Raw genomic sequence first — 20,434 nt, 5'->3', positions numbered from 1 at the left:
CCTGTACCGCTGCTGGCCGGGTGGGTGAGCTGCGAACCCGGACACACCGTTGAGCAGCCGAGCCTGACACCGGCGTTGGCAATCCGGACACCTGCGTGACAGCACACATGGTTATCAGCAGCACCAGTTATCAACGTTGATGCTCAGACCCTGCCGATCCGGTTACCAGCAGTGGTTCACCGGCTCCGCCAGCCGAGTTACCAGCAGTGGTTCACCGGCTCCGCTAGCTTGGTTACCAGCAGTGGTTCACCGGCTCCGCCAGCCGAGTTGCCAGCAGTGGTTCACTGGCTCCGTCAGCCAGGTTACCAACAGTGGTTCACCGGCTCCGCCAGCTAGGTTACCAGCAGTGGTTCACCGGCTCAGCCAGCCGGGTTACCAGCAGTGGTTTGCCGACTCCACCAGCCGGGTCATCAGCGGCACATAGCGCACCGGCTGCCCTGACCCGGTTCTAACCGGGTCAGAGCCGGATCAGTCCCGGGTACAATGGTTCGACCGCTCTGTTGGCTCAGTCATAGGTGTTGCACCCGCGGTGCACCGATGCTATCTAATACAGCCATCAGCAATGCTCACTCATTGCATCCACCTGTGTGTGAGCAGCGGTGTTCTGGATGTGCTGAGCTGATGACCGGCAGCAGTGCCGACGGCGCAGCAACACCACGCTCGGTCTCAGGCATCCCGCGCAATCAGCACGATGGCCGCCCAATTCGCCAACGTATTGATGCTTTAAAAGCACCCGTTGACGTCATGGTTTGACAGCACCCGTTGATGTCATGGTTTGAGAGCACCCGTTGATGGCATGGTTTGGGAGCACCCGTTGATGTTGTGGTTTGAGAGCACCGGTTGATGGCATGATTTGAGAACACCCGTTGATGTCATGGTTTTGAGCACCCGATGACGTCATGGTTTGAGAGCACCCGTTGACGTCATGGTTTGAGAGTACCCGTCGATGTCATGGTTTGAGAGAACCCGTTGATGTCATGGTCGAGGATTTGGCTAGCACTGGGCAATAATGTGCTCCACTGTGGCAACTTGTCCGTATCGACACCCAGGGCTCGGAAAGACAAGCTTTTGTTGACATATCTCCAGTCACAGTCGGTCAAAGACATTCCGAGACGTTAGGGGTGGGTCGGAGCCACCACCTACATAAATCTGAAGCAAAATTATCGCGTACGAATGGGAATGTACCGTAGAAAAACCACACATTCGATGCATTTGTTTATTACGTATGACCTTAGGAACTGCTACGACTGAAGGGGAAATGGAAGATGGACGTGCCCTGAAAGCACGGAGGAAAGTATATAATGAGAGGGTCATGTCACCCAGATGGCTCGCACCCATGCTGAGCAGGCCACGCCCGCTCAGTGTGCCCAGGTCAGGCTAGGTCAGCAGCCAGTTCCGCCAGGTCCCTCTCCAGCGCGTCCACGCGTGCTCTGCCGCCTAGCCGCCGTGCCGCGATCTCCTCCCTGCGCGCGTGCTCGGCCCGCAACTGATCAAAGTAGTTGTACTCCTTGAAGTACTTGACTTTGTTGTAGTACTCGATGGCCAGCGAGCACGGCAGTGCGGCCGTCTCCTCGCGACAGCTCAGCGTCAGCTGGTCGAACAGCGTGCCATTGTTGCAGAAGAAGCTGGCGGCAAAGCAGGTGCTGTGAAGGCTGGGCGTTCCATGACACGCTGTGACCGATCCAGTTGAGAGGGTGTGTTTCCAATTCCGGTCAATAACAAACAATAAATTATTGTTATGCCCACGGTAGAAGGTTACTGAGTTTGAAATCCTCCCTAACCTTTCCTGTGTTGTTTCATTCTTTACTTCTTACTATAAGCTGCATGCGGTGGGCAAGGCATCGGTCTCCAAAAACGAAAACTAATCCAGCCAGAGCGACTTTTCAGCACATCGTGTGGCTACATTAGAGCTAAGGACTTCGGCAGACTTCGGTTAACGCGTCGCTGCGCGCAAACAGGCTAGGTCACGGCGGCCGACCGCTCACCTGTGCTTCAGGTTGACCTGGGTGCCGTCGTTGCGGGTCATCGGCGAGCAGATGTGGAACACCTGACAGTCGGCTTCCATGTCTGCGTAGTAGCCGTACGGTCGGTCTTGACAGCTGAAGATTCCAGGTCAAGTCAGGTCAACAGCCATCGGTGGGTGCTGCGGTGCCAGAACCGTTCTGGACTGTTTTTCAGCTATTCACATCATTTGTGGGAGCAGCTGCTTTTCAGCTGTTCACGTCACGTGTGGAAACAGCTGCTTCCAGCTGCTCATGTCATGTGTGGAAGCGGTCCAAAAAGACGCCTGATTATGGATCACTAGTGCGATGCAAGGCTGTTGTTAAAAGCCTACCTGCTGAAGGGAACCCCTGACTTGTGGTTATTTGAGAGACCGCTCTGTGCGGCTTGGGTGACGACAGATCTAACGTTAACTTATCTACCCAGAGGTAGCATCGGCATCGCCGCGGAAAAAAAAAACGTGTCGTGCAGGAAAGTGATAAAGATGAACCGCAAATGCTGAGTAGTCCGCTCAAGACGCACTGATTGGCAACCAGATTACAAGTTAGCCCGATGCTCGCTAAATCGGAGCAAGCAATTTGAGGACGAAGTGTTGGTTGAAGAAAAGTTATGTCTACACAGACGGCTGGACGCTGGGCTGGCTGGGCTGGGCTGGCATCGGGCTGGACGCTGTAGGGAGAGTTGAAAACGACGTCCTGAAGGACGTCCATCCAAAAGAGGCCTAAACCTGAAGCGACCGGGGGCTTAAAGTCTCAATCCAAGTTCCGGAAAAAATTGCAGCTTGTCTTAGATAATTCCAACAAATCTTCGGTACTTGACATATGATTAATTGGTAAAGGTTATTATGAATCCGTAGAATCTTAAAAATCTTACATCCGATCTTAAAAATCGATGGAAGCCCAGGTCACAGATTTGAAGGCATGCCAGGTCACCATCAGCAGTCACATTAGGTAGTTTTGTCGGTGTTAGAACAAAACAGTTGGTTACAACAGTTTGTGATCGATAAGTCAAGGTGGCGTTCTCATTTTAATAACGATGGCTTCGATGCTTTTCTATAACCGGCGCCTGGCTGGAGGTCTGAGACAGCCGCGTCCGCCGGGGGAAGAAGCTGACTTCCTCCTGGGATCTCTATTTTCCACACGCCGTATAAGAAAACAGAGGCACCGTTTTGAGGGTCCCGTCAAATCATGAATAATGTACGCGAACTTTTTGCAATCTTCCTATTCTCTCTATTCGCAATCTTTTCGCAATCTAATATTTCACAATCTTTCAGGTATTTTACGTCACCTTCGACACTATCAAGCATGTGACATCATTATATGACTGTGACCTCATCAATTTTGAGAAATTCCAGTGGTGAAGCCGCGTTCATTTAGTGTTCCACAGGTTGAGTGAAACCTTGCCACTTAAATTTAAACCTGTTCTACAATCATCGCAGACAAGCGCCCGATGTGGCTCAAATTGCCCGTTAAACGAGAGCAGCATTAGAAAGACTTTCCCCGCGTTGTTTTGCAACCGAACCCGGTCGCACAGTGGGGCAGTGCTCATGACATGGCGGCACAATGCAATCAGGGACATCTTGTAATGAATTTGAAGCTCCAACCACAGGCTTTCTCATGCGCTTACATTCAAAAGCCGCTTTTGAAACTTCCCCACCTGCTCACCGAACCATGAGCTGATGGTTCGGTGAGCACGCCGCAGAATTGTTCACAAAGTTCACTAAACAGAGCACTCAAGCAACGGCCAAGTTCTCCGCACTGGCAGAGACATGTGAGATATCTGTGGCCGGGATGGGGAGGGTTGAGTCAGCAGTCTCGACACCACTTTACCTTTGAACGTGCCATGTCAGGGGTCATTCGTGGACTTCAGCATGCACACGGGGGTCCGAGACCACAGATGGACGCGCACCGCCTGGTGTTGGGCAATTCACCATTTCAAACCGGTTCCAGCACAGCTAAATGATCCCACGGTGTCGGCAGTTCCATCAGCGGCAGCGAACATCGGACGTTAAAATGTGAGGTTAATGAAGACACTATCGTTCGAGAGCGATACGGCCTGATACAAACAGATATTGTCGGTACTCTTGGACTGCAGAGACACGCTTTGTTCAAAATGAAATGATTTCCTTGCTAGTTTATAGAGACCAGATTCCATTGGCGAGGCTGGCATATGCACTTGTACAAGCTCCATACCAGCATTCCACCACATACATTGGCTGGTGCAAACGTGCAAAGCAGTCGAACTATGGGCCGAAATTTTACCTTAAAACCCACGTGCAAAGTGTTTCGTATGAGTAGTGCGAACCGCTCGATGCCAGTAAGGAATATCAAAACGTGCACGTCACCTAAAAACTTGGTGCATCGGCTCGGTAATCCGAGTAAGTCTTTCAAAATTACAATGCCGCATATAAGACATCGTAGAGATCTCAAAGCCCAACACAACTTCCAGTCTTTACAGTCCGGCTGCTGTCCTTCATATGGTAAAACATGTCTGGCCAGTGCGCTGGCTAGTGCCTCCAAAAAGACTAATGGGACGACCAGAAGATGCGAGCAGCAAAAAACGCAATGAATACCGCAAGGCTGACCTGTTTTTTTTTCGGCTGAAGGCTATCCACTTCTTACTGGTGGCCCTGTGGTGGCCGAGATGCCACCACAGATGCTCAGAATCGCACCGCATTCCGATGAACTCAGACGGAAGGACTGGACGGGATTTGCCACAGGTGAATCCTTTTGCGCCCTCGCCAGGACGCAGGGCGCAACTCATCCGAGTTTTGGCAGATACATTTTGTGTCCATTTGCGGATCAAAGGATATTTTGGTAGAGTGAGTTTAAAATCAGTTACAGTTGATATAAACAGTAAACGGTCTTACATTGGTGGTGACCAAGCTACGAATGCATATTTCCAATCGTCTGCACGGTGAGAATGCGTAACATAATGACTCTGTAATATATGATTTGCACCATATCGACAGCACCACCACCTCTGGTGGTTTCTAAGACATGAAACATAGTTTTGTATAAAACATATAATCAGCATGGGCGGGTTTTTAACTGTTATTCGAGATCAAGATGAAGTAAGATAAAATGTCGAAATGATGTCGCGCCCACGATACAGCTGCATCTTGAAATTACAAGACTAGGGTGCTGTGAGGGTCTGTAAATGTTAGGTTGCTTCAGCCCATGTCCTTAAAATTGTCCATGGTAATCCTAGTAGGACTTTCTAAGGTGAATTCATATCATCTTCGTATATGAAAATTGTGCGCGCAAAGGCATCAAGGGTCAAAATCATGGCACCTCGTGGTGTAAAGTTGTATTTCCTCAAAATTTTGCTTGGAAATGAATGCAGCCATTTTGGCGGCGTTCGTAATTTGATGACATTCAGCCGTGAATTTTCGGCTATCTTTTGTGCAAATATCAAGTCCTGCAGTTTTAAACAATGCTGTCATCGGTCATCGAATACACAATTGAAAGTGGGTGAAATATAATTGGAAGTGGAAGCCAACCGGCCACGAACACTGGTCGACCGTGAGCGATGTTTGTTGACATAAAAACAAGCTAGACATAACCACTGTATTCATTTTAAGTGGAAGCTGGTGGTGATTTGGTGTTTTAGGGCGCGCCGGCATCGGGCCATTTTGCGCCCATAAGTGAAAGCTCACTATATTTTGAATACAATAGAGTGACAACAATCAGACCTCACCGGAGTACTGTCCCAGCGTGCTTTCTGTTTGTCAGGTAATGTCTGGTTCCGGAAGACTTGTAACAATGAACGTATGAAATTTAACTGCGTTGTGATGTTTCTCAGGGCTCCCGTCTTTTACTACAGGCGTTGCATATTGTTTTTCCCAATCGTAATAACTACAAAAATGAAACCAAAATGTGCTTTGATGTCAGACTCCAACTCTGAAAGAGTATGCTTGAAATGTGGATATACCTGAAAGGAACCTCTTTTCGAAACTGTGCTTGGATTGCAGCCTCTGCTATGTCGTGGGAACATTTCGCCGCGAGATTTTAGTCGCTTGCGCTGGCTCCTGCACCGAATTATCTGCGCTGACGTCGCCGGCCCGTTGTGCAACAGCCCGGCACGGCACCGGAGCCGCCAGAGGTGCTCGCGGCCGCCCCTGCCAGCCGGGGTGGGGTGCCTGGGAGAGAGTGGCCCGCTGGCTGGGTGACGTGAGTGCCGGCGGGGGGCTAGGAGGAGCGGCCTCCCGGCGGAGTGAATGAGGGCCGGCGGGGGGGGGGGGCTGGGATGGGTAGCGGACCCTGGCGGAGTAAGGTGAGGGCCGGCGGGGGGGGGGGGGGGCTGGGACGGGAAGCGGTCCCTGGTGGAGTGAGGTGAGGACCAATGCCAATCATGCGGTCCAGCACGCCTGAGTAATGGAAAAAAACACCTGAGGGCACAGGTGCCAGGCCAACTCAGCTGTCACCACAGGCGATAAGCCTAAATCTCAATCCCGTTAACTCAATAAGGTAGCTAGCGACACTGAATAAGAGCAAATGACTCTTAAATAATTCATAATAAACAAGGCGAAAAATATGCGTTGAGCATATCGTTGCATTTGCATTGTGGCTAAACTTCGCTTGAATATCTTCGTCATGGTGATATTTTGTGAACGAATTTTGATCGATAGAGTATGGCGAACTTTCAAATCATTTGCAAGATTCTCTAATAGCGATAATGCCATGTATAGCAAATGCATCTCTTGCATGGCCATGCCGCGTCATTTTTTGCAGCATTTGATGTTTAGTAGTCATAGTCTTGAACCGTAAGTGGGATGGAAAATAACACTTCCAACCGCACGGCACACACCGAGAACCCGCCGCTCAGCCCGACAGCGCGGCCTTGAAGACCGGTCTCACTGGACAGCGGCGAGCTGAGGCCGACCCGTCGCACGACATGTAACCGTGACCCCTGACCCGCACTGACCTGAAGGTGGAGGGGCTGCGGTCGCCGATCACGCTCTGCGAGCCGCCGGGCAGGCCGCGCTGCTGAGAACCGATCTCATTGACGCCGAGCTCGGCCTCAGCGGCGATCGGCCGTCGGGCTGGCTGACGCGCGGGCGACGGCGGCGGCGGCGCCGGCGCCGGTTCGGTGGAGACGGCGCCGCGCTGCCGGCTCGCTACCGGCTGACGGGATGCCTGGCGGTCGCCGCTGGATGCCTTGGGCGACCCCGCGGCGGGGGACGCTCGGACCGGCTGCCGGCGCCGGCTTCCCCGGGCAGGGGGCGGCGCTGCTGGGGCCTCCGGGACGACAGCCTCCGTCGCGGACTCCGCACCGGTCACCTCCAGCTCCTCAGTCGTCGTCGCTGGCGGTGCTTCAGTGGGGGCTGCCGGCTCCTCGGTCGTTGCGGTGGCCGCCGGCTCCTCCGTGGCAGTGGTGCTGGTCGTGGTCGGAAGCGTGGCGAGAGGAATGCGAATGGCGGAAAGCCCAGGCAGCCTTCTCCTCGGGCCGCTCACGTCCGCCGGAGCCGCGATACCGGGCGGCGAGGGGATGCGACCTCTGGCGGATGCTCGCACGATGTTCCGACCGGGACCTCTCCGCACCGGTGGCGGGATCGTTGCCACAACGGTGGGCTCGGTGGTGAGGACAGTCGGTTGACTCCCAGACCTAGCCCGGGCCGCTGACAGCCGGCCGACGGGGGCCGCTACCAGCTTTCTGACCGGCAGCCGCTGAATCGGACGCGACGCCGGTGTCGTGGTGGGGGCGGTGGGTGGAGCTTGCGGTCGAGCCCGGACGGCTGGCGCAGATGTGAAGTCTGCCAACGCCGTCACTGCCGGATTCGTCAACCTCCTACCACCCTTCCTGCTGACCACCCGCACCCGCTTCCTGACGGACGCTGAGGAGGGCCGGTCGCCGGCAGTGCTCGCAAAGTCGGCCTCTGCTGCCGCCTCAGGCGCCGTGGCCTCTTCCGCCGGCACTGCGACCGCCGCGGCGGCGCTGGATGCGTCGGCCTCGGCTGCCACCTGAGGCACTGCGGCGTCCTCGGCAGGAGCGGCGGTCTCGGGAGAGCTCGCCGCGGCGGCGGAGGGCGGGCCCCGTCTACGGGCCACCCTGGACCGGACCTTAACAACCCTGCGTTTGGGCGCGCCGAGGGGGGCCTCGCCCCCACGCCGAACGGGGGACGCTCTTCGACCGACCACCGCCGGCTGCCGACGCCCTGACGCCGGCCTCCTGGACGGCAGCTGCTCCGACTCTTCCGACTGCAGCTGCTGGCCGGCCGTTAAGGTCGAGTCGGCTGCCACCGGCGCGCCGCCTTCCCCAAACGGGTTTTCCAGATCCACCACCCCTGAGCTCAGCTCGGCTGGCGTGAGGTCGCGCACAAAGAGCGACTCGCTGTCGACGATGATGTCATCCAGCACTTTGAACGGCGGGCTGAAGTCCGCCGCCTTCTGGCTGGCGGCGAACGCGCACAACACCAGCAACGAAACTGTAACAAAAAGGATCACGCAAGTTTCATGATGTGACAAAACCGTACTTGGTAGAAGCGACTTTTTCGGCAAGGAATGCGTTAAGAAACCACGAAAGAAATGGCGTTCTTCAGCAGCAGCAGAAGCTACATCAAAATTATATTACCATCAACAACCTGAAGTATTTTCTTTCATACTTGCCCGCCCAATTTCTACGCTTACTCTTCTTTTGACTGAATTGTTCTCTAAAACAAAGTGATAAGCCTTGAAGCACCCAGTTCAAGATCACCACCGCCATAGTATATTACCAACTGCGCCTTAATCTGATACAAGTCTTCCATTTCCCCCAAAACTGTCATCAATTCTAGTACACTGCCGTCATCCTGCATTCTTTCGATCTCTGCAAAGCACTCCACGTTAGGTTGTCTTTTGCGCCAGGCGTCTATCAGCTCGAGCATATCAACCAACTGCTAGTACATACAATATTTTATGCATACCTAGCTGAAGTGTCCAGGGCAGACATATTTATACTAAGGTCACCGTAAGGCGTCATTTTTCGTGTCTGGTCAAACCATGTTAGATTATCTCATAACTTGTTCAAGAAGTCCATCTACCCAGACGGGTGGTAATTGGTTGCTGCAAATACCATGCCTAAATACAAACGAGCATAATGAAACACCCGGTCAGGTCATTTCTAGCACGTCAAACGAGGTCATCGATTTTCTTCTAATGAGTTTCCAGCGGGTTATGTTGTGATCTGGTTACACCGCGTGTAAGTGCGTGAATGCTGAACACCTCTTTACCACCTCTCGCGTGCCTCGCGCTGAATTCATAGCTGTTGCAACTGCATTGAGGATTCTCGGGTTCAATTACAACAGACCGAAACCGGTCCTTGCAAAGCGTTGCCACCTGCATGATAAGTGGTGGTGCCAACGCCGGCAGTTGTTCAGGTCGGTGCTGGTGCATGCCCCCTAAGGTTGCATCATTACTTTCGTTGGCAATCAACTCATTGCATATCCTTTATGTCTTTCGGACACGTGCGGGACGAGTTCGGACAGCCACAACACAGATATGACTCCTTAAACGAATCAAGCCTGATCGAGACAAAGATGTCAGCAGCAATGGCATCGGTAACAATCAACAAAGGAAAAGGCATATCCACGCCCAATTTTACAACAAAGCTTGAATACGACTGTTTTTTGGGCGTCATCTAATCTCTCATGCATAAATTCTTAAAAATGTAGCCGATGAACGAAACGCTTATATATAAAATGTGTTCGGATTCGCTCAGATCAACAACCTGGATGAAAAACTTAACAAAACGTCAGGAGTGGATCTAAGTGAACAGCAATTTTCTGCTGGCATAAGAAGTGGCTCAATAATAGAGGAATTTATGTTGGAAGCATACAGCTGATTCCAAACGAGGCCACAGCAAGTTAGATTAGCAATTAGTGACCTAAATATACCAAATCAAATTGCAGCGAGCAGTGAGGTAATTAGAAACTTTGAAAATAATAGGTGACAAATTTCATGAACACGGAAACATTATTTGTTACAACTAAAAACGTTAATTCGTCTGTTACCGATATCATGAGAAGCAAACACCTCAGATGATGGCAAATGTATGCATGTTGTGCGGGCCTAATATTGATAGTTCTCACTGGTTACGTCTAGTGAACAGAATGGTATTTTAATCCGTTCTCGACTGCTTATGGAGATTATTCCAAAGTATCATAGGCGTATGTTAAAAGTCGGAAACAGATTTGCTTTAAGTGTATTCGGCAATAGAGTTATTTCATCACACACATCAACAAAATCGGTGCGCTTAAGTGCTTGCGGCTCGCTTTCAGTTGCACGTGCACGGCGTCAGTAAATTAGTGATCCATTTAATCATAGAACAGGCTACCGTGCATGTCGTCATTGTACCTAGCCAACCAGTTGAGCTTTTGATGTCTGTTGATAGAAGCGGGCACTTGATGAGAGAACACTTTTGATTTTACTTGGACGCAGACGAAATGCATAGTTTTACAAAATCAGCAGCATTACAACACAGTACAATACAATACACGCTGAAAATAGGTAGAACTAAGTCGTTTCAGTTTGCCAATCACTATGCATTAGTGACTCCACATGATAGTTCTTGCGCGTTGGGTTTTGCGTTTAGCAGCGGTGATTTCTACCTGTCCTTTTCAATGAACGCTTAACACGCGCTCGTCGCTGTCTAAAATGCCGCAATGTATAGCCCACTATTACCATTCACAGCCTACACTTTCAAAAACGCCCAAGTCAATTCAACTATTGGTGAAAAATGCACTAAAGCGTCCAAAAATACGATTAAATCTTACATCGAAAGCGTTTCCTTCTCCCCAAAATTTGCAGGCAATCCAAATGTACTGGAGACTGTTTTGAGGTCACGTGCGTTTTGTACCATAGGAGTTCCATTGTCACCGCTTGATCCGACCAGTTTTATTGTTGATTCCGTTTCCCTCAAACGATTTGAACCGAAATGGACTCTCTTAACCTCTCTATGGTTTACGCCTATGATTGACCTGTCCATCTGTGCGTTTGTGTACGCACTTGTACATGTACATTTTTAAGTAAATATTTGTGAGTATATTTGCGTGCATAATATGCTATATAACATCATTCTCCACCCTTCTAACATGCAAACGTCAATTACCAGTCCTTATCTTTTAAGAACTCGACTTTGCCTCGCTCCACAAACTCGTGACCAACGAAATTTTTCACAAGAGTCATGAAAAGTTGTACGTTACACCATCTACAAGCAAGCATAGATTCTAGTTTGGAGGTGCTCACGATAATTTCTGGGTTTCGAATCGAATCGATTCATTGTAAACGTGATGTCTGGGCTGAAAAATTTACAACAAAAAAACAGAACGCAAAGATCCAGTCCACCTTGAAGTATGTGAATGAAATGAAAGTAATACAAAAATACGTGAATCGCAAACCCAGTTATTTCCTTTAAAAAAAACAACATTGTGTTTAACACGCGCTCGGGTGGGAGTCAAACTAACCCCCGAAGTTTTTCCGTCATGGTTTCCGAACATTGTGGCATGACGGCGCCAAAATTTGCATAGCGGTAGACAATAGAATGGTGGATCGGTTGGTATCAGAAATTTAGATCTACCTTGTAAGGTCACTGACCTAGGATAGGTCAAAGTTAGGCCATGGATTTGGCAAAGTCAATATCTAGGTAATCGTTCATTCTGACGCAACAACGCAGTGTTAGACGAAGCCATACATCCCTGAGATACTTTCTTAGGCAACACATCAACTGAATGACCAAATTCCATTGACCTAGTGCTAGACATGAAGGTCAGACCAAGGTCAGAACCAGCCTTTTTCATTACTTAAGGACTTGCCGCATGGGGTAATTTCTAGTGCTCATTTCGAATTTATTGAGAACAGGAACCGCATTAGACATCTGTCATGGACTTCCGAAAGGTCAGCAAAGGCTACTGAGCTTAAATGAGATAGGTCCAGATTGTGCTTTTCAGGAACATACTGCCTAGCGTAATCTTTCTCGTTTATTCAAATGCAAAACTCAAAGCAGTCTTGTATTATTTTAGTCACCATGGCCTTCGAAAGGATAAGCAAGGTCACTGACCTTAAATGAGTATGCCTCGAGCATGCCTTGAGCATGCCTTGAAATGAGCCTTTGGAGACCAACGTGGAATTTGACCTTATTTGACCTTATTTGGCTCGACGGTCATGACCTAGGAACCTCAAAGTTTGACCGAAATGAGTTTATGTAAAGGTCAACACACTGAATTTGGTGCCTCTAGCTCTCTTAGTTCCTGAGATCTCAGGAGGGGGGTCAAATTGATCCCCTACCCGAGCAAATGGGATCTAATGGGCCATCCGGGCGCGTTTTAAGGTTAGACTGTGTGACAAGGTTAAGATGAATGGTTGGTGTTTGTTCAGACTCTATGTCGTCTTTGCAAATTATGACACAACAATCAAAACAATGTTACGCCCTCAGTGAATGATTGGCAGGACCCCTGCAACCAATACAGCAGCATGCTGGAATGTGTGTGCACGCCATTACGAGGAAGATCCGTCAAGACATCATACTACACCATCCAGTGGGCGTTCTAAGAACACCACGCTCACAATTGCTTCTTAAAGCTATACGAGATACTGAAATAACGAATCAAGGGGGTTGTTACATTTGCCGTAATTCTCGTAGTCTTCGAAGCTAGTATGGTGTCCAATGCTAATATCGACTTCAATGGGCTTTAGGGGCCAGAAGACGCATACAAAATCAAAGCGTTAAGGAAGGTTAAAGGAGGCCCGGAGCAATTGGACGGCCACAAGGCCAGGGCCCTGATGTTCCGTGAGGGCAGCCTGAGCTTCGGTATAAAGGCCGTCCAGACGGGCGCCCAGTGGTGGTTCGAGTCGGCCTCACAATGTTCTTGTCCTCAAATATTCTCAGACGTGTCTCAGAAGTGTGACTCCTTATGGCGGGCACAGTAGGATTTAAATTGGTCAGGAGCGTGAGAACATTGAGCATTTCATGTTGGTGTGCGAATGACCCCTTTGAAATTTGTCAAAGACCTCTAGGCGATCTAAGGTCCTCAAAGATGGGTAAGGGGCGCGAAACGCTCTAGAGGCTCCAAAGACGCCAAGAGCCACACATTTGTGAGGGAAGCCACTGAAGCTCAGGGCCCTAACCTGTTTGTTAAGCGACGCTGGCAAATCTACAAGAGAATACAATGTTTACGGGACGCAACTGGAGGGCATGTCACTAAAAGTCGGGAAGGAAATTTCAAGTTGATCAGTGGCCCGTGATGACATGCGAGTACAACTTGGAGACCAGGTCACAATGACATTGTGAAGGAGTGTTATATTATATTGCATTACTAACGAATGTGGCATTCGTTTTGGCTGGAAGTTTTGGTCTGACATAACCTAGCTAAAACTGATCTAGGTCATTTATCTGATATGATGTAGACCAATAGATTTCAAAGAACCATCGAAATCGCTTCGGAGTAACGTGCTGAGAGTTTCAGGAAGGTGATACCGACTGCTTCTGGAGCAATTGAACAGAATGGCACGGGGTGCATGGCCTTACTAGCCTGTCGGCTAAATATTCAACTCTATAGCTCGGGATACCGCTCACCAAGAATGAAGTGTGTGAACATATGTCAGTTAACAGCGACTTGTTCACTGAGCAGTCACTGTTTATTTCACGATGCGTGTGTGCCTACTTGTGCTTTCACGAAACCGCCTGTTGAATCCGCGGCTCTAATAATGTCTGACCCAGGGTTCGGAAGTGGTATGGCGTATAAGACTGCGTCAAGCCGCCACAAATGCCGGAATAAAATTCAGGTATTTGTAACTCATTCAAAGCTCATGCAGGGGTTTTCAGGTCCGGCGGTGTCTCCTTCAGATGACCTACGTCTTCAGATGACCTACGTCTCCCTACGTCTTCATCTGTGGTCACAGAGATCCCAGGACGGCAACCCGGGTTCCCGCTCCTTAAGCTATGTCGTTCGCCAACATGCCTACATTGTTCATATCCTTAAATTTCCAAAACGTGGAAGAAGCGAAATAGAAGTGTGGACCTCAATAGCAATAGCATTACTCGACGTGTTCAGACGGTTCAGTGATCAGTTTTGTTGTCTCCAAAAAGCACCCTTCGACGTCGTGTTATTGCGATATTCATTTAATAATCTGAATGCGTTGGTTAATGTAAAGGAAACGCTATCATCGCATGAAACAACCATATGGTTTCTCATATTTGGGAAACTGTGATCACATCATTTTTCTGTTCGTTAAGTATAAGCTTTTCTGTACGTGAAGTATTAGCTTTTTCTTTCAGTGAAGACAAGTTTTTTCTGTGTATTGCCTGTCAGCTTTTCTATAAGTGACGTACAAGTTTTCTGTTAATAGTTTTCTGTACAATAATCTGTATTGATTTCAACAGCCAGATTAACTAGCGCCTTTACCTATTTTGGTGTTTTCATGCCGTTTAAATTCCTTGAGGGATTGGCGTCAGATTGAGCCATCACCTGAGACTGAAACGAGCCCGTATATGGGGTGTGTCTCAGTGTACATCAACCCCCTGGCTCTGCGGCAGACGGCAAATACATAATTACTCAACACAGGCCAGAGCTTAGTTTTGACAAATTGTCTTTCGAAACCAAAGCAAGACGGAACATGCCAGAGCGCATGAAATGAGACTTTTATTTTTAGGTCTAGCCCGAGCTGCTGCAGCTCACCAAGACCATTCGGGTCAAACGAGCAAAGCAAAAAAGGTGAAGTAGGTTTGGACCATATCCGGCGTATCTAGTCCAGATACTCCTCAGCCCCACCTCACCGAGCACCATGCCTTTATGTAGGCAGCTCTGGCGGACTTTGAACGCGGCCGGCAGCATGGATATGTCGAGATCGGCTTTAGCGACCGGCTGCACGGCGCTAAATCCCGGTGCGGGGGAACGATGACCAAAAGAAGGCATTACTTACCAAACGGGATTGTTAACCGTTACGTAAGATGCAAACTCCTATATTCGCGCATTATTAGGGCTCGCAATTTAATCAGGTGTGCAAGTTACCCTTTTTACTGATAAAAATTTTAATCATGCGAGCCCATCCCTTCGAAATATCTGAAGTATCGACTTCAAGTGCAGCGGACGCGGGACGGAACCCGCCTCACGAACTGCGCTGCCTTGAACTGGCCGGCGTACACCGCGTCGCACCTGTCCGTGACTTCAGACCTCGTGTGTCCTCATCTGTCGTAACCTCGAAGTGAATAATTCAGGGCCGCGTTGCATGTACGAAATGTCACTGCATCGGCGCTGCGCCACACGTATTTCGTAACTATGCCTGCAACCGCAGTTACCTGCACCATAGTAACTACACCGTGGTGCAGGTGAGGGAGATGAACCCCGGTTTCATCCTTGACACAAAGCTGTTGCTCAAATACTGGGGCTAGGGCTGGATGGGACCGGTTATGAAGGGTTGTCGAACGACGGCTATTTTGTGGTGCAATCAACCACAGCAGTGGGCCTGTCATGCCTGGGATGACATAGCAGCTAGACAGTGTCTCAAGCCATTAGTTCTGGTGATGCGTATAATTTCAAACGTGTTTAATATGCAATCAAATGCACAGCGTGGCTCAGTCAACGGTCTACGTCCCTGTCGTCTTGGCTCGTTTTGTCGTACTTCTTTTTGCCAAGCCACCAGACCTCAACGTCTTGTCTTGCGGTCTCCGTCGTGGTACTTTACCAGTAGCTTGACATGGGGCTCGGCACTTAAAGCATGGGATGAGGCATGTTGACCAGACACGCTGCTTCACTGCACTGTGCGAGCTCCCATTCTGAATTGCAATGAGGTACATGCGTGTGTTTCTGCTGCAAATATTAGAGTACAATCGGAGCTACGCAACTGTTCATGAAATCCGCCACATTGGCAATCATTATCATCGGGGACGTAAGCAGTTTTCGACACTTGTTTAATACGCGCTATGGGGTCAAATTGCCCCACAAAGGTCTTCCAAAATAGTTTCCGGACGGCACGGCATAGCCACGCCGAGTTTTGCATAGCCTCAGACGTTTAAATAGCGAATCGTTTAGCATAAAAAATTAGATGTGCCTTGTAAAGTCGCTGGTCTATAGCAGGTCAAAGTCAGGCCATGGATTCAGCGAAGTCAGTTTCTAGGGAATCGCTCAATCTGATGCACTAACAGTGTTAAACGGAGCCACACATCTCTAAAATGCTTTCTTAGACAACACAGATATTGAATGAGCATATTACGTTATCCCAGGGTCAGGCATGAAGGCCAGACCAAGCTCAAAACCAATCTGCTTTATTACTATAGGGCTTGCTGTATGGGACAGTTACTGGTGCTCATTTCAGATTTACTGATAGCAGGAACCGCATTACGCATCTTCCATGGACTTCTTTGATGTTAGAATGGATTATTGACCTAAAACGACCCAGGTCAACATTTTGTTTTTAAAAACATACTGCCTAGCGTAATCTTTGTTGCTTATTCAAATGTAAAACTCAGAGCAGCCTTGAGTGATTTTGGCCACCAAGATCTTCAAAATGTCAAACAAGGTCACTGACCTTCAATGAGCATGTGACCTTTTTAAGGAGAGGTACCTAGGTTCAAGGGCACTTAAAAAACGAATCTGGAGTCCGACCTTGTTCTACCTTATTTGCCCCGAAAGTGATGACCTAGAAACCCCAAACTTTGACCTTATTAAGTTCACGCACAGGCCAACACATCCTGCGCATTTGGTGTCGCTAGCTCCCTTAGTTCCTAAGATCTCTTAGGGGTCAAATTGACCCCCACCCGAGCGAAGCGCATCCAACCGGCCGCTAGGGCGCGTGTTAAAGTAATGAGCTCCTAATGGAAGCTATTATGAGATGCTACTTAACCAATCATTAAGCATCCTCCTTTGACGAGAAAGCTGCGTATTCAATGACCCATGGCCATGTGTTATTGACAGGACGTTTTAGCAGTATGATGACAAAAATAGTTTTAAAAGAGCTGTAAAAACTTCGGCGCGACAAATGTGGCAGCTGTCAATCAAATTATGTTTTACGAAGGCGTAGGCACTGGCATGGCCGCACATTTTGAGACGTTAGTGTTCGGGATTTATTTGTTTGAGAAGAATGCTCCTACCATTGGATTTGCCAACCCGGCCTACCTACTTCTGGAACTATCTCAGCTCTTGGGAAAAAAGCAAACATACAACTCCTTTAACGTGAAAGCAGTGATTTCCAACAGTTCATAAATTCGCGTGACGACAATCGGTATACAGTTGCAATAGGCTCTTACCACATTCACCCGTGTAAACTGATCCGAAAATGGGCCGATTGTCCGCGGGGCTCTGACTCCTTTCTTGATAATGGCAGCAACCCACTAAATCAGGAGTGCATGAATATGTGCGTACGTCATGCAGCATCACCTGAATGCATTTGAAATTATCGCATGAGGAGTGCAGGATTAAACGTTTCTTGTACCTAACTGCGGCCTATCAGGCGCTATCTGAATTGAACCACGCTCGCGAGCGTGCTCATTCAGATGCATCGAAGGAATATCGTGAGATACGTAAATCTCACGTGGTAATCTGATATCCACCTGTCCACCGACCAGTTCTTGCCCTGAACCCCAACGCGCCACCACCGAAAATAGCGTCCTCCCTCAGCCATGCACGGAGTCTTGCCCAAGTTTGTCACGGCACGGCACGTCTCGGCGGACAGCACGCAAACTGAGAGCCACGAACGCGAAATGCCGTCACGTCAGCTGTCGGCAAAACATAACGAGTGCCTCCGATACGGACCGCCGCGCGTGCTTCGGCGCTGCGGGCGGGCACGGCAGCGTGGCCGCACTCACCTGCGCCGAGGGTGGCCATCTCTCTGAGACGGCTCGCGTCAGGATGCCGGCGATCCCTGGCACCGACTGCGCGCCCCCCGAGAGACGAGCCCAACAAGTAGCGCCCAGGGGGCCGGTGAAAGGTCGGCCGCATCACCCGCCGCGGGCCCCCCATCCCCCGCGCTCCCGACACCCTTCTCTCCCATCCCGGTGACCTTCGCGGAGGGCCGGGTTTCGGCGGCGGTTCCGTGCGAGGCGGTCCGGTGGGACTGGCAAGGATTCGCCGCCGGGCGCGCCACGGCACGGCCGTCTGCGGCACAGCGGCAGGCGCCTGACATTGGGTGGCAGTGACATCAGAGTCAGATCACGACACACTGACGTCAGCTGGCGCAAACTCGATCTGTCTGTGGCATGAGTCAACGGTGTCGACACCGAGGTTTCGCCCAAATTTTTGGACTTGTTGAGAATTTGGTAAATACTTTATTTGTGGTCGTGAAAACTGGACCAAGCTGTCCAAATGTTCATGCAAAAAATTGGCTTTTAACATAGTTCTCACTGAAGCTATTTTGGTTTCCTACCAGTGGCTGGAAGTATTAACTGAAGCCCGGTGTAAACCAGCTGCGTTTCGGTAATCGGCTGCACAACATTGTATATGCTTTGAGGTCAGGTGCGGCCTTACGATTAATTTGAAGTTCAAACGTAGTTCTAATCCCCAGCGCTGCTCTGAACACCTTGCCGTTCCGTAACCCCCAGTGCTTTTGTAGCCAGAACAGTAGATGCAGGTGAAGACGGCTCAAGTCCAGCTTACGTGTTCGTTGCGCGGATTCTTCGAATCTGGGGTGGTAGCCATCGGCGTGACCACGTCTGGTCGGCGGATCCAGGGGTCTGCTAATGACGGGAATCCTTCGCTCAGGAGCATGTAGTTGATGGTGATATCCCCTCTGCATGTGCATTGTACGTATGTACGTATATAAAATGTAAGTGCCCATTCACTCTTTTTGCACGTTATGTTACTGCTGCAATGGATAACGACAATGATGTTTCGTGAAAAGATAATCCTTACGTTTTAAATGCTTGCAACCATGACAGACAACCATGTGTGCCTCCTTTCATCGTTGCTTGGCCCTTGGTTGACCTCACGCTGAGCCCAACTCAAGATCAACTCCACCACAAAAACTGGAGACCTGTGCGCGGTCCGGTGCAAAGCATCTACGACGGTTGAGAAACATCCCCCGTCCGACCAATTAGAGCGTCCTCATTCACACGCCAGACTGCACGCGCTTGACGACAGACAGGTTGGCGCGAATAAAAATGACGCTAACAGTCAGCTGATCGGCCAAGGCGCCACAACCGCGTAAGCCAGCCTGCACTGAACCGGACTTCGCCTGAAATCGAGGGAATATTACGCTGGTATGGGTGTACATACATACATACATACATACATATATATATATATATATATATATATATATATATATATATATATAATATGGATATGATAGCAAAGGTTTTAAACATGCGTAGTTTTTTGACGCGTGCTCAGGAAAAGGGAAGGAGAGGGCACAGTGTACGGTGCTTTTACAAATGTTCTTGAAATCCGTATCGGCCGTATGTAGCAACATTGCTACAGATGCCAGAGTATCGTGATGTCGTTGGCATTCCGCGTGATACCTCACAAGAGGGGATAATGGCCCATGTTAATGGTTCGAATGCCAAATGAAGTTATTCCTCTTTCAGCCCGTTTAACTTTGAATGCAGCAACAGCAGGGATGAGGATAACCAAATGACAACATTGCGAATATTAACAACGTAATGTGTGATGGGAAGAAGCAGATGCGTATAGTCCGTGGTAGGTCAAAAGCAACAGGAAAACATCATTCCACTGGTCACCTGCAGCATTCCAGCCTATATGGTACAAACACGCAGCGACGCTGGCGTGCAAGTTCTGTGAGCTTTGTCCGTCTGTCATCAAGCATAACACTGTATGTTTATATATATATATATATATATATATATATATATATATATTATATATATATACACATGCATATATATATATATATATATGTATATAGATATATATGTATATATATATACATATATATATATATATATATATATATATATATATATATATGTGTGTGTGTGTGTGTGTGTGTGTGTGTGTGTGTGTGTGTGTGTGTGTGTGTGTGTGTGTGTGTGTGTGTGTGTGTGTGTGTGTGTGTGTGTGTGTGTGTGTGTGTGTGTGTGTGTGTGTGTGTGTGTGTGTGTGTGTGTGTGTGTGTGTGTGTGTGTGTGGTGTGTGTGTGGTGTGTGTGTGTGTGTGTGTGTGTGTGTGTTTGTGTGTGTGTGTGTGTTGTGTGTGTGTGTGTGTGTGTGTGTGTGTGGTGTGTATAGGCAGAAGATGCGGCAGTTGTGCTGTGAAACGTGTTGTGAGCTTTTACAAAAAAAGTGATAGGTTCCTTATATCTCCACGATATACTGGAAAGTTGTAATGCAAGCGTGGATCACGCTATTAAAAACGTCTTAACAACACCTTATTTGACTTAAATAGGCCCGAGAAGGCCGTGTGAAAAAATAATCCTTACGTTTGAATGCTTGCAACCATGGCAGGCAACAATGTTTTTTGCTTTCCTTCCACAATTGCTTTTGCCCTCGGTTCTCGACCTCACGCTGA

At 49.1% G+C, this 20,434-nt stretch overlaps 1 protein-coding gene across 1 annotated transcript; it reads right to left on the bottom strand.

Moving 5' to 3' along the window:
* Positions 1 to 1,098: 1,098 nt before the first annotated feature.
* On the bottom strand, positions 1,099 to 17,834 carry LOC119113055 (translation initiation factor IF-2). Its single transcript, XM_037237381.1, has 4 exons — positions 17,779 to 17,834; positions 6,928 to 8,428; positions 1,986 to 2,099; positions 1,099 to 1,625 (listed from the first exon to the last, which is right to left on the bottom strand). The coding sequence occupies exons 1-4, from the start codon at positions 17,795 to 17,797 to the stop codon at positions 1,373 to 1,375; spliced, it is 1,887 nt and encodes a 628-aa protein (XP_037093276.1). The 5' UTR covers positions 17,798 to 17,834; the 3' UTR covers positions 1,099 to 1,372.
* Between the last annotated feature and the right edge of the window lie 2,600 nt (positions 17,835 to 20,434).

Source organism: Pollicipes pollicipes, unplaced genomic scaffold, assembly GCF_011947565.3.
Source record: "Pollicipes pollicipes isolate AB1234 unplaced genomic scaffold, Ppol_2.1 Scaffold_7261;HRSCAF=8764_pilon_pilon_pilon, whole genome shotgun sequence".
Lineage (NCBI taxonomy): Eukaryota > Metazoa > Arthropoda > Thecostraca > Pollicipedomorpha > Pollicipedidae > Pollicipes > Pollicipes pollicipes.
The sequence above is the reverse complement of the archived record's forward strand: the minus strand, read 5'-3'. Positions and strand labels throughout refer to the sequence as shown.

What these genes read in the sequence shown, in the direction of transcription:
- LOC119113055 (XM_037237381.1), bottom strand. An exon ending in CGCAGCCCCTCCACCTTCAG is followed by an intron (nt 2,100 to 6,927) that starts GTCAGTGCGGGT and finishes TGGAATCTTCAG; the next exon opens with CTGTCAAGACCGACCGTACG. An exon ending in CAGGTCAACCTGAAGCACAG is followed by an intron (nt 1,626 to 1,985) that starts GTGAGCGGTCGG and finishes CTTTGCCGCCAG; the next exon opens with CTTCTTCTGCAACAATGGCA.